This window comes from Cavia porcellus, unplaced genomic scaffold, assembly GCF_034190915.1.
Source record: "Cavia porcellus strain 051 isolate PalLab524CR breed Dunkin Hartley unplaced genomic scaffold, mCavPor4.1 scaffold_17, whole genome shotgun sequence".
In the NCBI taxonomy this organism is placed as follows: domain Eukaryota; kingdom Metazoa; phylum Chordata; class Mammalia; order Rodentia; family Caviidae; genus Cavia; species Cavia porcellus.
The window spans coordinates 23,156,167-23,171,824 of record NW_026947500.1 but is presented as its reverse complement, the minus strand read 5'-3'; the positions used below and the strand labels follow the sequence as shown (position 1 = coordinate 23,171,824).

General features: G+C 55.3%; 2 protein-coding genes across 6 annotated transcripts in view; one reads left to right on the top strand and one right to left on the bottom strand.

Moving 5' to 3' along the window:
• Positions 1-15,658, top strand: part of Macrod1 (mono-ADP ribosylhydrolase 1) — a 130,241-nt gene that overhangs the window by 28,188 nt on the left and 86,395 nt on the right. The window lies entirely within an intron of this gene.
• Flrt1 (fibronectin leucine rich transmembrane protein 1) overlaps positions 1,253-15,658 on the bottom strand; it is a 73,414-nt gene continuing 59,008 nt past the window's right edge. For both annotated transcript variants that reach the window (XM_063227408.1, XM_005002942.4), the window contains one exon: positions 1,253-11,011. In XM_063227408.1, the coding sequence (XP_063083478.1) occupies positions 8,938-10,962 (2,025 nt within the window). In that variant the 5' untranslated portion in view covers positions 10,963-11,011 and the 3' untranslated portion in view covers positions 1,253-8,937. The remainder of the gene's footprint in view (positions 11,012-15,658) is intronic.

The following is a 15,658-nucleotide window of genomic DNA, read 5'->3' as shown; positions in this document are numbered from 1 at the left end:
GAAAGATTCCTCGGCAGTCCCAGAGGTGAGAGTGCGGGTCAGCCCTCCCGAGGACCTATGGGCCTTCCCTTTGCAGAATTCAGATAAACAGAATGGTTCCCTCCTCTTGCGGTCACCTGGTCACTCAGCATGCTGCTCTTTGGAGTGGCCTCTTGTGGTTGTGATTGGCTTCTGTCCCAGCAGATGGAAGGAATGAGTTCTTTTTTTTTTTTTTTTATGTTAAATTTAGCAGCAACAGCAATTGTTCTCATGGGAAGTAATTTTTTTCTCCTCCTTGCCTTTTGGAATATGAGATACACAGATAAGGCTGCGGGAGTACAGTGGGCGTGTCCAGGGAACAGGGGGCATCTAGAAGGGACAAACCCAGGCGGGTGTTCTTTGGGGAAGCAGAATAAGCACCTGTCCCCAGGTGCCTGGATGGTTTCTTATCTGGATGCCCACATGTTTGCCAGAGCCTCTTACAGGATAATCCTTAGCTTTTATTCATACGTCTCCATGTGGAGACCCTTGGAGTCTGCATCCAGCTGTCAGTCCAAGCTGCATGGCTGGGTTAAGACACCTCTGGTGACAGCCAGTACTGAGGCTCAAACCCAGGCACTTTGTGCTGTGGTACATTCTTATTTCTTTAAATTTTGAGATGAGGTCTCTCTAGGTAGCTAAATTGCCCAGGCTGGACTTGAACCTGCAGTCCTCTTGCTGCAGCCCCTCAGAGCTCTGGGGTTACAGGCATGTGCCACCATGCCCAGTATTTGCTCTTCTCTTCTCTTTCTTTCCTTTTTTTTTTTTTTTTTTTTTTTTTGTGGTACTGGAGAGATTGAGCCCAGGGCTTTGAGAATGTAGGTTAAGCACTCTCGCACTGAACTACATTCCCAACCCCTGATTGTCATTACTATTGTTTTTTTAGACAGGATCTCAGTGTGTAGTCCAGGCTGCCCTTGAACTTTCCTGTACCCAGGTTGCCTTTTGAAAATTCTACAAGGCAGGCTGTCAGTAAGTTGTCTAGGGGACTCAAATTTGCAATTCTCCTGCCTCAGCCTCCTGCGTTGGTGGGATTGCAGGCGTTCCCATCATGCTCCAGGGAATTTACAATCCCAGCATGTCCACTTTGCCTGGCCAACACCCCATGCCAGCAGACCCCAACAGCAGAGGGACTTCAGAGCTGAGGTCTGGACAGCTGAGACCTCAGTGTCACAGGTCCCTGAGCCTCGGTGAGTAGGTCTGACGAGCTGAGAGTCAGCAGTCGAGACAACTGTAAAAGTTAAATCTTTCTGTTTATTTCAAGAAAAGACAAGGCAGGTGGACTTAGACATTTTATATGAAAACAGACAAACAGAAAATAGGAACAAGTAGTTAGTCACATTCATCTCAACAGTGAAGTTTTCAAGGCACCTACAAGAAGGAGGCCAAAGGGCGGTTCGCAGTGCACTTTGGTTTGTGTTGTTGTCGTGGTGGGTGTTTGTGTCTTGGTTTTCCGAAAACCCCAGTCTGGTGGTGAGGTTGGGAGTGCGGCAGGCGGGCACGAGGCCAGGCTTGGTTGGCCCCTAGGAGCCAGCTCATGGAGCCAGCCTGGTCTCAGATGTCGGCAGGAGCAGCGGGGGAGGTCCGTCACTCAGTGCCCCCCCCAAGATTGCCCTTCAGAGAGAAGGAAAAGAGACAAGACGCTTGCAGCCACATGGCCCTATGGGCCTGATTCCGCAGGCTGGAACAGCCAGGGGATTTAGGGAGCTGAGGGTGCTGAGGCAGGGACCCCTTGGAGAGCAGAAGGCACCTTGGCCACAGACTAGGGAGCCCAGGTTTGTCCCCTCTATGCTCCAGTGTCATCTGCTGAGCTGGCGCCCTACCCGCTAAAGCAGAAGAACACCCCATTCATTGTGGTCCTGCCAAGGACTCCACTCTGCCTCCTCCTCCCCCTTGGACTGCTGGGAAGGGGGTCATACTGAGCATGTACCCCAGGATGCTTCATGAGACCAAATGAGTCCAGACTCCCTAGGAACATCTGGACGGAACTCTGGTTGGGTGTAGGTGGAACATTCACTCTGCAGTGGTGTTTGGACCTGGGTCCTCCTAGGGGTCGTTCACCCTTGGGCTTCCTGCTCACACCTGCCTGGTGGCTGCAGCCAGCAGACCGAGCCAGCACACTGCGCCCAGCCAGCCTGCCCACTCCTGCCCAACCTTCCATCCCCACATCTCCTGGCTTCCCCTTCTCAGGAGACTGACAAGGCTCCAGTGCCAGGCCCTCGGCTTCCTCCCCACGGCTGTCTGCCTCCTCCGTGAGCTGGAAAACACAGGGCCATCTTCCCCACACTCTGCCCTGGACGCCAGGTGGGCTTCTCAGCTGAGGCTGCTGGCAGGTGGTGGTGCTGGGTCGGGGGGAATCTAAGGCTACTCTCACAGATGTGTGTCTTTCCCCTCTGTGCCCAGAACCTTTGACCCCGCCAGTGGGGTGACCTGAGGCACTGCCATGGTGATTGTCGGTTCACGGTGTGTTTGCTTTTCTTGAGGCGGGGTGCTGCTAAGTTCCTCCAAGTGTCTTGGGCTTGGGCTTGTGGACTCTTAGTGGAACATCAGGCAAGTTGGGCATCATCCGGGATCTTCCTTCCTGCTGTCCTCTGGAGCTGCCCTCCAGTTCTCTGGCTCCCTGCACCCACTGGAAGCAAGACTTGGAGAGGGGAAACTGAGGCACACATTTGCTCTGAGGCCACATGTGGGATCTCACCTAATCGGCACTTCCCCATCAGGCTCATAGTGGGTATAAGCGGAGTTGGATGCTTCCGAGAGGGCAAGGTGCCCCAACAGCCTCCTCTGTGCCAGGCCACAAGCCTGGCAGGTATAGGATGAAAGGCTGTTGGTTGCCAACACTCAGGCCATTTGCATGGAGTCCAGTGGGTAGAAGGCAGCTGGTGAGGAAGAGGAGGTGGTGGCTCATTCAGTTGGGGAAGAAGAGACTGCATCCCAGTGCACCAGGTGCTGAGCCGGGCCCCAGGGATCCTGATGAGGCAGGTGCTGAAACCTGGGGCCCACCGAGTCTAGGGACCAGAGTGACTTGCATCTCTCCAGAGTGACCTTCCCCCATGACCATAAAAGAGATTTAGGGCTGGCGGCAATAAAGATCTTCCTGCAAAGACTCTCTAGGGTGGGTGGCCAGGGCCAGGCTGCCCTGCCTGCCACGTGGCTTCAGTGTCTTGGGAACTGGCCTTGTAGGAAATAGGGGGTCGGCCCTGGCACTGGGGCACACAGTGCCCCCAGTGCCTCCTCTGGATACTTGAGTGACAAGGGGTGGAGGGCAGTGAGATGGCCTCTCGGAGCCCAGGTTGTGGTGTCCCAGGGGAAAGGGAGAGTGGCAGGACTCTACCGCTGTGATACCAGGGTCTCTGGGCACATTGCCTTCCCAGGAAGAACAGGAATAACGGGATTTCCCAAAGCACAGAATCACCGTGTATTAAAAAGCCAAGAGAGGCGGGGACAGCCAAGATGGGGTGGGGAGCAAAAGCAATCTTTTTTGTCAGTTTTTAAAAAGAAGCCAATGTAGATATTTCAGGCAACTACTTGGAACATTTCAAAAGAATCGGTAAATGCTTAAAACCCTCGGAGCGAACAGTGCCCCAGGCGCTGTCAGCTGGTCGTGATGGAAGGTTTGGTGCTGCGCTGCGGAGTCAGTTACATCTGTGGCCAGACTGGGCTTGGGGAACAGAACCAGCAAGCAGCCCGGGTGCCAAGGGGCGGCCCGTGGCTCTATCTCCTCTCCTCGGTGGGGATGGGGGCAGTGAGAGAAAGTAAAGACGAGACCCAGGATCTTTCAGTCAAAGACCTCAGCTTGGGCAGGAAGGTATCTGCCGCATGCCCATCTAGAGCTTGGCTGCTCCCAGGGCGGGAGCTCACCATCTGATTCCTTTGATGGACCAGGGTTTCTCATCTCTGTCTTCAGTCTCCCTCCACCCCTGGGCTTACCCTTTCCCTGGCCATAGGCTCAGGTCTCACAGTGGGTATCGGACTTGCTCAGTGATGGCAAATCTCATAGAGCTTTCTGTGATAGCCAGCAGCTATCTGTGGCATGTATGCCATAGGTTCGCCACCACTACGGCTGGGTGATGGCACTGACCGAGGGGCGGCTCGTCACTCCTGGAGGCAGATGGATTCTGGAGGGCAGGGCCAGAGCGTCCGCCTGTGTGAGCAGCAGCCCGTTCTGGCCTAGAGGCCTGGGCCACCTGGTGTCAGCCCTCAGAGACCCCTGCTCCCCAGGGGGAGATGCAGGACAGGTGTCCCAGCCTTAACCAGGCCTGGGAGATCCCTGCTGTCTGGATGGCCACTTGGGGCAGCTCCACCGACCACAAGAAACCCCCCTTCCCTTCACCTCTGAGAAGTTTAATCTCTCCTAATCAATTTAGCAGATTCGCTTGGTTGTAAATGGTAATGATTTGCATTTTTGAGGCTTTTTATCCCTCCTTAAGAAAAAAAATGCCTCCTGTCTCTGCTTTCTGGAAGGCCTGTGAATTGCTTGTTAGCACTCACCCTGGCACCCGTCCAGCGCAGGGCATCGGCCACCTTCACTTCAGCGCCAGCAGGGGATGTGGCATGTGGGGTCCCTGCAGGTCACGCTGGCTGCAGCTTTGGCCTGGCTGTCAAGGGCATGGTCTGGCCCTGGGGGGCACAGGCTGCTGCACCCTGCTGAGCCCCACCTTCCTGCCCCACCTCTCCTGGTTCCCTTACAGCCCCACTGCTCCCCAACTGCAGCATCCCATCTTCCTGTTGTATTTTTCATAAGCCAGAGGCTCAGAAGCCCCATCCTCCTCCCTGGCACACTCAGCAGGAAGCAGATCTCTGGAGTGGGTTGACTTTGGGACTTGAGCTGCCACTCATGGGACGCTGGAATGGGATGGTATCCTGAGTGTGTCCCAGACTTCTGCTCCCTCCTGCCTGGCCGCTGGTGGAGGAGGCCCAGGCCAGGCCAGCCTGGGCACAGGGCGTCTCAGGCCCTGCGGGGGTTTCCTCACCTGTCCCTCCAGAGTCAGGGAAGGGGAGGCTCGCCTTGGCCTCTGAGGCATCCAGCTTTCTTACAAGATGAAACCAGAGCTCACCCCAGGATGTCCCTGCTTTACACAAGGGGAAACAAGAGGCCTGGTGTCTGCTAGACAGACAGACATACTTCCTGAGTCCCCGTCACCCTCTTTGGGAATATGGTGCTTGCAGAGAGGGAAAGAGGGCCTCTGGGTAGACAAGGGCTTTTGGGAAGGAAGGCCGGCCCCTCTCTGCCACCACCATAGACCCAGGGGCTGCCTCTTCCGCTGCGGGTGTCAGCCAGAGTGCAGGAGAAGCGGTGCCCCAGCTCCCAGCCCCTGCAGGGTGGGCGCCATGTCAACATGGAGGCGGGCCAGGAAACAGAGCCCCTTCAGTGAAGATGGAGGCTTCCGCGAGAAGGGGGAAGCAGAAGAGGGAAGAAAAGGAGCTTTTATGCACATCATGTCTGTGGAATTGAGTATGACTAATTAATAGATTTTATTCTTAGTAATCTCTTAAGCATTCCATACGTTGGGCCCCACGCCTGAGCTGAGCTTACAAGAGGCCTCATTCGCAAAATGCAAATGACACACAGCCCTGCTGCCTTCTCTCCCCTTTTTTGCCTTTTCTTTCTTTCCTTTTTTTTTTTTTAAGAGGAAATTTAAAGGAAAATTGCCATGTAATAGAAAAGAGATTCCAATCGCTACATCTAATTACCACGAAGGATAAAACCACTTAACCAAAGAAGTGTCACGGGCCTTTTCTTTTTTTTAAACCTTAAACCTGCCTTTAATGCCACAAAATACACTCACCATTGTGTAGGGCGCTGAGATTGTTCTGGCTGGTTAGAGATTGTGAGGGTCAGGTTGGTGGCAGACCTTCAAGGGGGAACGTGGAGGGTCCCCACGCACAGAGAGCGGCTTTCATGGCCCCTGGGGGTATCACTGCTGGGCTGGTGGCTCTGCACACTTCTAAGAGGGGGAGGTTGTGCGCCCTGAACCGCTTCCCTCTTGTGTTAAGAGGCTAGCTTGGAGGAGCTGGACCGGGGGGGCACGGGTTTCAGAGAGCGACCTGATTTGGGGGCCACCATGAAGCAGATTTTGGCAGCTTCCTCTCAGGAAGGGCCCTGCTAAATGTTGGGATGCCGAGAGACAGAAAAGACAAGAAGAGCTTGCAGAGGGGCCCAGGCCTCTGGCTGGCAGAGTTCTCACCTTCCCTGGCTCAGAGTCACTGCTGAGGGGTGGGTGGTCCCATGAGGAACAGGCAGGACCTGGGCTTCCCAGCCCTCACTGAGCTGGGCTGAGCCCTGTTAGAGCAACAAGCCCATGCGGGGGAGCGATCCGGTGCTCGGCCTGGGCACTGTGCCTGAGCAGTTGGCAGCGCTCTTGCGGGCCTGGGCCTGCTGTGTGACGGGGCCCGAAAGTGCACCACCAAGGCCACAGTCAGGGTCCAGGGCACCAGATGTCCCTAAGTTCCTTCCTTGCCACCAAAGGGATGGCTTGATGCTCCCTGGGGCAGCAAAGGAGAAGGGGGACTCAGGTGAGCTAGAGGACAGGGTGTGCTGGTGGGAGGAAGCAGGCAAGATGCCTTAGGGTAGGGGGAAGGCTGGGCTGACTTTCTGGAACCTGGAGAGGCTAGAGTGGCACCCTGGAGGGAGGGGACCTCACTCTAGAAACAACAGAGAGCTGGGACATCCATCCCCTGGCCAGTGCCCCCGGCTTGCGCACTCCTCCTGCCAGGTCTCCGTGGTATGCATGAGGGTCCCCTCTGCTCCTTCCTGAGCCACCAGGGATAGGGCTGCAGCTAAGGCGGCTGGCGAGGGGCGGGGAGGGGCACATTGATACAGACTGGAAATTAAGGCTTGGGAAAATTTCTTCTGGACCTCACTGTGTGGGAAAATAATCCGGGCAGGTGAAGGGAAAAAGGTCATTTAGAATGAGCAGTGTCCATACCCCTTGGCCATGCCTCGGGGCTGGAGAGCCAGGGCCCCCTTGCTGGTGACATCCCTAGGCCATGATGGAAGCCTGCGCCTCTCTCCGCTTTTCCCCCCAGCAGTGGCGGGAGCGTTGCTTTCAACCCACCTCTTCGTTGAAGGGTCAGTTGGCTCTTTGAATGTCCAACAGGCGGGCAGCGCTTGGGCACGTTGCAGGCAGCCCTGTGACCGATGCCCGGCCTCTTCCTGCCTTTGCTTTGGTCCAAGTGGCAGAGGCTTTTTGAAAACGCCACTGCCAGCAGCAGACCTCATCCTCCTGCCCTTGGAGCAGTGCCTCTGCTTTGATGTCGTCTTTTCCTGGTGCGGGGCAAGAGACGCATTGACAGATGGTGACCCCCAGCTCCCGGAGTACAGGATGCAGCAGCCGTCGGAACCCCAGGCACCACACTTCCCTCCTTTCCAGATCTGCTTCATTATTTCATCATCGTTTTCATCTCATGGCTCGCCACACTGCACTGTCAGTTGATAAATGATAGTGACATTGATTCCAGAGGGAGAAAATAAAATCTTAGCTCTTCTGAGGGCCCTGGTTGGAACTCTTTTGGAGGCTGGCATTTTTAGAAAGCGATCCAGTTTCCTCAGGAGCGGGCATGGCTGTTTTCTACACTGGTGTGTGTGTGTGTGTGTGTGTGTGTGTGTGTGTGTGTGTGTGTGTGAGGGCTGCTCTCTCCCAAGGATTTTCTGAAAATTTTCGTTTTCTGGGCTTTGTTTGAGCAGCCATGGAAACCAAAAGGTCTAATCAGCTGATGCATATATATGGTTATAAAAAAGTCCCTGCACTAATTACCTATCCAGGAGGAAGCACAAGTAAACCCACTGTGGTGACTGCATCTGTCGGAGAGAAGAAGGAGGGCCCTGGGTGTCCAGAGAAAGCTTTTCTCTTGCATCGGAAAGGACAGTGGCCCAGCTCTGGCCCTCCCTGAGCCACCTTGCCTGGGATGTGCAGGCCTCTGCCTCCAGGAACAGCAACACCCCCGTCCACCTGACTCCCTACCACCCCTGACACGTGGGCTACTCACTCAGTGATTTCTAGGAGGAAGCAATCCTTGGTGTTTTTTTTTTTTTTTTCAACTCTATTGTCTCAGAAAATGGTAAGAACTGACCCAGGGAGTGCTGTAAGGACAGTGTACTCAGCTCTATCTACCCATCTGCACTGAGAGACAGGACACAGAGACAGACGGGCAGACAGACGCACCTCCATGTGGCAGGGAAAGCTACGGCTTCCGTCTGGGCTTCTACGGAGGATGGTGCACGCGGCACTGGAGAGCGCTCAGCAGAGGAAGAAAAAAAGTTCGATTTTTTTTCTTTTTAATTGACTACATTAATTGTTCCAAGAATGCACTGAAAGACTTTTTCTCTTTCTGCAAATCTGTCAGGGAAATGGCATGGAAAGAACCAGGGAAGAGGTTTCAGGGCAGTAGCTCCATAGCAAAAGATCTTTTCTTTGCCTCTCTCCTTTGTGAGGCACCTGAAAACCTTCCATCGCATCTTTGCTGTGAGCAGCTGGCAGCAGGATGCTGGGGGGGGGGGCCTTCGTGTCGGTGGCTTTTCTCTGATGGTTTTTTTGTGACGGCCCCAAACAGAGTGTGAGGTGTACACGGACGTTGTACAGGTAGTATCTTTCCAGTTTAGGAGAAAAAAGTGCCCAACCCAACCCTTCCTTCAGTATTATTTTAGTTCTTCCCTCCCCAGTTGGCATCACTTGGGATAAATTATGTCTCCAACAACATCAGCTTCCTCTTCCTGCCTTCTATTCCTTAAAAAAAAAAGTTTTTCCCCTCCCACTAATATGTTCTAGAAAATCATCAACCTTTCTCCAACTTTGCTTTCTGCTGGGAGAGTCATCATGGAATCAGTTTCCCTTCCTTGCTCTCTGGGATGGCAGTGGGCTGGGCAGAGCTGGGTGCCACTTGGGACAGCGGCTGGGGGCTGGGGCTGGGGGGCCGGCGTCATGTGTAGGAGTAGTCGATGTCAGGAATGCCCCCGTCCCGGTAGCCCCGCGTCGTGCCGTAGCCGATGGTGTGCGTGCCTTTGCAGAGACTGCTGCCATTGGAGGGGAAGATGGTGTGGACCACGTACTCCTCTTTGGCGCGGTATGGGTTGATGGGCAGCATCTGCAGCCCAGGGCCTCGGATCTCCAGGATAGAGTTATCCTTCTTGGTCCCAGATTCCATATAGTCATCCTTTTTCCTGCTGCCCCGGTTATAGGCCCTGTCCCGGGTCAGCAGCTCCCCAGCCCTGTGTACATACCAGCAGATGGCCCCCAGGACCAGGAAGAGGAAGACGAGGGCCACAGCCCCGCCGATGATGCCTGCCAGGGGCAGCCCTACCATGGGGCCTGCGTTCTGCTCCTGGTTGAGGGTGGTGGTGGGGCCGTAGCTGTCGGCCGTCTCCGCCTTGGCGCACACGGGTGTCTCATCGGCTACGTAGGTGTTGCCAGTCTCCATGGTGACCATGCAGATGATGTAGGTAGACTTGGGTTCCAGGGCCGTGAGCAGGTACTCCGTCTTGTCCCCCTGCACCAGGGTCTCTGTGATGGAGCCCACTGCAGGGCTGTGGCCCAGGCGTAGCCAGCTGAGCCGGAAGGAAGAGGCGGGCAGCGTTGCCTTCCATGTGATTCGGATGGAGTCTGCTGTCAGGGGCTTCACCTGGATGACCAGAGTCTTGGCGCCATCGCCCGTGGCCATGGGGTAGTCGATGTTGGAATCAGGGAGGCGTAGCCCCGGTCTCTTGGCCTTGAGGGTGAACAGTGAGCCCTGGGGCGTGGTGGCTGAGGCATGGTTGCTGGCTGTGGTCTTGGCAGCCGTGTTGACTACACCACCCTGCGACCCTGTCTCAAAGCACTCGTCCATCTCACTGGTGATGTCCTTGATGGCCATGCCCCGGACCTTCTCCGGGCCCTGACACATGAGGCCCCGCACGTTGACCACGGCCGCCCGGGCCTTCACCCAGTCCCGCAGCCACATGAGGTTGCAGCCACAGAACCAGGGGTTGTTTCTGAGCAGCAGCTGTGCCAGGTTGCCCAGGTCATCAAACAGGCCACGGGGCAGCGTGGTGAGGTTGTTGTTGGACAGGTCCAGCCGCTCTAGCTCCCGCATCTTGGCCAGAGTGTTGTAGGGGATGTGGCTGATGATGTTATCTTGCAGGTACAGCTTCTGCAGGTGGGCGCTGGGCAGATTGAGGGGCGGGGCGGCCAGCGAGTTGCGCACCAGCGAGAGCTCGGTGAGATTCTGCAGGCGGCTGAAGGTGTCATCGGCAATGCGCTGGTTGGCCAGCAGGTTGCCGTCCAGCACTAGGCGCCGCAGGCTGTGCAGGCCCTTGAAGGCATGCAGTGGGATGGTGGAGATGCGGTTGTCGTCCAGCCGCAGCTCCTCCAGTGTGTTCGGCAGCCCAGGGGGGATGCTGCTCAGGTGGTTGCGGCTCAGGAAGAGCAGCTTGAGCTGTTTGCTGTCCGCGAAGGCGTCCTCCTCGATGCTCACGGTGGACACGGAGTTGTCGTCCAGATGCAGCTTCTCCAGCAGCGGGATGCGGGCCAGGGAGTCCCTGGCAATGGTACGCACGTTGTTGTCCTGGAGGTGCAGCTCCCGCAGGGAGCGTGGCAGGTTGATGGGGAACTCGTCCAGGTCGTTCTCATACAGGTAGATGACCTGCACGTTGACCTTGGTCTTGAGGTCCTGGGGGATGCCAGCATTGTTGATCTGGTTGTTCTGCAGGTAAAGGGTGGTGGCGTCATCAGGGATGTCGGCGGGAATGGAGGTGAGACCCCGGTCGTTGCAGTAGATGAAGCCATTGTCACAGCGGCACACAGAGGGGCACGTGGTACTGTCGATAACCTCCGTCAGGAAGGCGATGAGCCCATAGCAGAGGAACAGCCAGTCCCGTAGGTCCATGGTGGCCGTGGTCATCACAACGGTGGCTGTGATGGTCGCGGTGGGCGTGGCAGTGGCGGTGGTGGTGGGGTGTACTACCACCATGGTGGATGGCTGCGGGAGCCTGACACCACCTGACGTGGAGCCTTGGCACCTGCAAGGAGCACAAGACAGGGACAATGAGGATGAGTCAAGGACGGCGGTCCAGAGGGATCACAGGCCCACCTGCCAGCCAGGCTGTGCTTTGGGCTGTTCCTGCCCAGACTCCACCTCTCAGCCCTGTGTGTGGCTTATCCTAGATGCGCTGGGGTGGATTTAGGGTGCATTGTATGGACTCAGAGCCCCAGTTCTCTGAACCCACATTGCTCTCTGGCACAGGCCCAGGGTCTGAAGGCAAAGCTCGCTCTTGGAAAGCCATCGAGCTCAGAAAAGAGGCATCCATGGGGGCTGGGGATTTAGCTCAGCGGCATAAGCACCTTCTTGCAAGTGTGGGGTCGTGAGTTCGATCCCTGGTTACCGATAAAAAGGAAAAAGACAAAAGAAAAAAAAAGAGGCATCCATGGCACTGGAACCATGGGGAGCTGCCAGCGTCACCAGTGGTGAGCATTAGAGGATGCAGGGCTTCATTGTCTGGTGGTAAAACACTACTGCCTGTTTGTCACTCGTACATTCTGCAGACAGAAGAAGGAGGTGTCCACAGAGCTGCCTTATCATATATTTACAGAACTTGCTTTGTATCAGAGGCGCCGTTCCTAGCTCGATGTTCCATGCTGTGTGGGAAACTTTGGCACCTCACTCCCATCCCCAGACATGAAACTTCCAGCAATTCCAGAAAAAAAAAAAAAAAAAAAAAAAAAAAAAAAAAAATATATATATATATATATATATATATAGGCATCAGCATCGTTGCATTTAAAGAAATGAGACAAATAAAAGGGGAGGGAGGTGTTGTCTGCACTCTGAGGGAATTATTTGCAAGGTGTAATTTCAGTTTTCACAAATAGAAAAATCGCAGCATAGATTTTTCTCATATTACTTTACTGTTCATAGTGGCAAAAATAAAAATAATCAATTAAAGGAAAATATGTTTCAGCCTCAGCAGGGAAAATGTTTTCATGCCACTGGCAAAGGTCTGGTACATGAGTGGGGCCGTGAAGGCCTTGATGATGGAACACAAGGCCGCGGGGACCGAGGGGAGGCCGCAGCCCGAGAGGGCAGCCCGGTAGCACAGAGTGGAGCCTGGACCCACTGAAGGAGCCTTGGGGACCTCACTCTCATGGCGCGGTAACTGAGTGCCTCCATTTCTCAATCATGCCAAACCACTCTCCCTTCGCTGTCCTTCTCTATTCCTGGGCTTCTCCTCTCCATCCAGAAATTCCTCTTCATCCTTCAGGACCCAGTTCAAATGTCCCCTCCTCTGCTAGGTCTTCCAGATGTCCCAGATAGAGTTTCCATGCATCAGTCCATCCATTAGTCCATCTGTGCATCTACCCTCCCTCTCAACTACCTATCCAGCCTCTATCCATCTACCTTCCAACCTGTCCATGCGCTGCCTACCCACCTGTCCACCCACCTTCTGTCTATCCACCCAGCCATCTACCCATCCATGCATCTGTCTGTCCATTTATCCACCTGGTCTTTACTGAGCATCCAGTGTGTACCGGCCCCTAGCATCCTGTTTTAGTGGGATCGATGTTCAAACTAATCAGCCTGTTCTTTGTAATGCTCCAGCAATGTGAGCTTGGTGCCCTCTCGTACCATGTAACAGACAAGAAAACCACAGCTGGGCAACACTCGACGACTCAAGGCCACTTGAAAAGCAGTGAGGAGGAAGCCAGCCTGTCTGGGGCACAAGCCAGAGTCTTGGCCACTAGCAGCTTGTGGCTGTCCATGGGCAGAGGGACACTCGGGTGGGTGATGGTTTTTAATACCCCTGATTAAACTGCAGGTGTTTATGGGTAGGGACTGTGGCCTGCGTGGGTCTAGTGTGCTGTGACATTAGTGACACCTGAGGACAGAGTGGGCCATTCCTGTGCCTTCAGCTTCTCTGTTTTCTCACAGCTCCAAGGCCTCCTTGAGCCCGGGATTTGCCCAGGCCAATGCACGGGCCTCACATGGGCCCTGGTGACCTGAGGTCTGTGAGGTGGACGAGGGCAGGTTGAGGACCAGGCAGCGCCACCCTGGCTGGAACCTAGTGAGGATGTGGGGGATGAGGCGCGTCTCAAGGAGAGCAGAGGTCAGGGAGCTGGGACACTCAGGCCCCTCCTGCCCGGGCTGACTGGCCCAGGGCCAAGGACACCTGCCTGCCTGCCTGCCGCCTCCTTACTCTCTGCCCAGGCCCTGGATCTGACCCAGCTGCCCTGCTCCTGCAGGCCCAGAGCACCTTCCCTGGTCAGTTTTGTGGTGGGCAGGAAACTGCGCCATGCCTGGCCTTAGGATTTGGCTGTTGCCTTTGCTTCCTTGGTGATGCCTGTCTGAGCCCTTGGCACGCCAGCTGGTCCCAGCAGGGCTGCTTGGCACTCTCCTCTGCATCTCTTTCAACACCTTCTCGAGCCCTGCGCCCCGTCCTGGGCATCCAGAGTCACCTGGTAAATTCTTTATATCTGTTCAGAGCCTTGTACAAACATCTCAGTAGCTGTCAAGGCCCCATGGGACCTGCTGCAGCACCCCAGTGGCCTTGTCCACTATACTCCTCCCTCATTGCAATAGCACCTGGACCCTTGCACATGCTGTTGCCTCTGCCTGGAGCTCATCCCAGATCCACCCACTCACTGCCTCCCCACCTTCAGTGAGGCCTTCCCTGACCACGCTATGCAAAATCATGACCCCAGCTGTGCGTGCATACATCTCTAATCCCAGGACTTTGGAGGCTGAGGCAGGAGGATTGCTAGACCCGCCTGGGTTACAAAGTGAGTTCAAAGACAACCTGAACTATAAACTGAGACTGTATCTCAGAAAACCAAAGTAAAACCCAAAACCCTGACCCCAAAACACTGCTTCTGTCATAGTATTTACCACCAACTACTGCGCTGCTCCATTTAAAAAAAAAATTTGTCTGAAGCAGGGTATGGTGGTGTACACCGGTAATTCCAACAACTTGGGAGGAGGCAGAGGCAGGAGGATCCCAAGTTCTAGGCTGGCCTGAGCAATTTAATGAGGCCCTGTCTCAGAATATAAAAACAAAATGATAATTAAAAAAAATATATATATATTTTACACACACACACACACACACACATATATAGTAAACAAGAGTATAATGTTGCTCAGTGGTAGACTGGCCCTGGGTTCAATCTCAAGTACTGCAAAAGAAAGAAAGGCAGGTGGTATAAAGGCATGGGTTTGGGGTGTCTTCTCCACTGGACTCAGCCCATCCGTTGACACGCAGCAGATGTTTTCTAAGTATGTTTGAGAAACTGTTCCTGACCTAGTCTGTAAAGGAGGGAACTGAGGCAGAGAGGCCTGCTGTGGTCCTGAGGCAGGAGGTGGGGGAGCTTGGATTTGCCCCCAGCCTGCCTGGCCCTGACCACGGGGCTGAGGGCCCTCTTGTCCTCGAGGTAGCGCCGCCCGCTTTGCCTGCCTGTGGTCCCAGTAGAGTGAAGGAGGTGGGGGTCACAGGCTGCCCAGCCCTCACCTGATCACCTCAGAGACCGTGGGTCAGGACAGGTTTGAGGGGAGCAGAGGGCAGTGTGGGGTCCTTCCCAGCCTTCAGAGGACAGGGAGGGACCCAGGCACTGGGGAGAACCTCAGTTCAGGCCGCATCCACTTCCTCCTCCCAGGCAGTGGTCCGTCATGTCACACAGGTGCTCACTTGGTCCCCACGGCTCAGAGAGGTGAGGGGCCTTCAAAGACCCAGCCAGCCCGGGCTCCCAGCTGCCCAGCTGTTCCTTCTGCACGGAGCCAGGACCGTGAAGGTCACAGAGCCCTGAGGCCCTGTCTCCAGTAGCTCATGAAGGAGGCAGATGGAGCAGGGCAGGTGCTGGGGACAGGAAGACACAGGTCTGCTCAGGGGTCACCTGGCCTTGCTCTCTGGGGTCCAAGCACAGGGACACCTCTACCCAGGCCTTGCTTCCAACCAGAGAACACACACCTCTGGCCTTTCAGCTCTGCATCTGGCACGGGGGACACAGCGGCCTCTGCCTTTAGCAGGGGCCAGGCTTGTTAAGGCCAAGCCACGGCCAGCCACTGCATTCTGGCATGGACATCTGTTCCCAGCACCAGCTCAGCTCACGGCCAGTCCCCAGCCTCCAGAGGCCCAGCATCATAATAGAGTCTAAATTGCACCTTTCAGAGATGCTTGATGGATAACAGAGAAGCGTTTGGGAGGCAGGGACCCAAGGCCTTTCCGGTCCCCTGTCTGCTGGCGCATCCATCTTGGCCTGTGTCTCTCCTGCCACCCCCTTCCTCAAGGCCAGTCCTCTGGCTCTGGGAACAGGGCCCACAGAGGCAGGGAGGGAGACAGCACGCCTCAGAGGAGCTTTTAATTGTCCGGGTGCCTGGTGGCCTTTTTATTTCCTTGTTGTGTGTTTGATAGTTTATGTGGCCATCAAATTAAACCTGGTAAATTGCCTATCTTTTACGGGATCACTTGTCATCGTGGCACAGATATTGCAGACTCCAGCAGGGTGCAAGTGACGACCAGCCAGCGCCGTGACCGACAGCAGGATCCTCCTCGGCACCGCTGGAAGAGGCAGCAATGGGAGCAATGAGGGGCTCAGGCAGGTGGTGATCAGGACCTCCCCCCTTATCTCCAGGTGGCCTGGACATCATTCTGGACATCGTTTTAATAACTGGCTCCTGC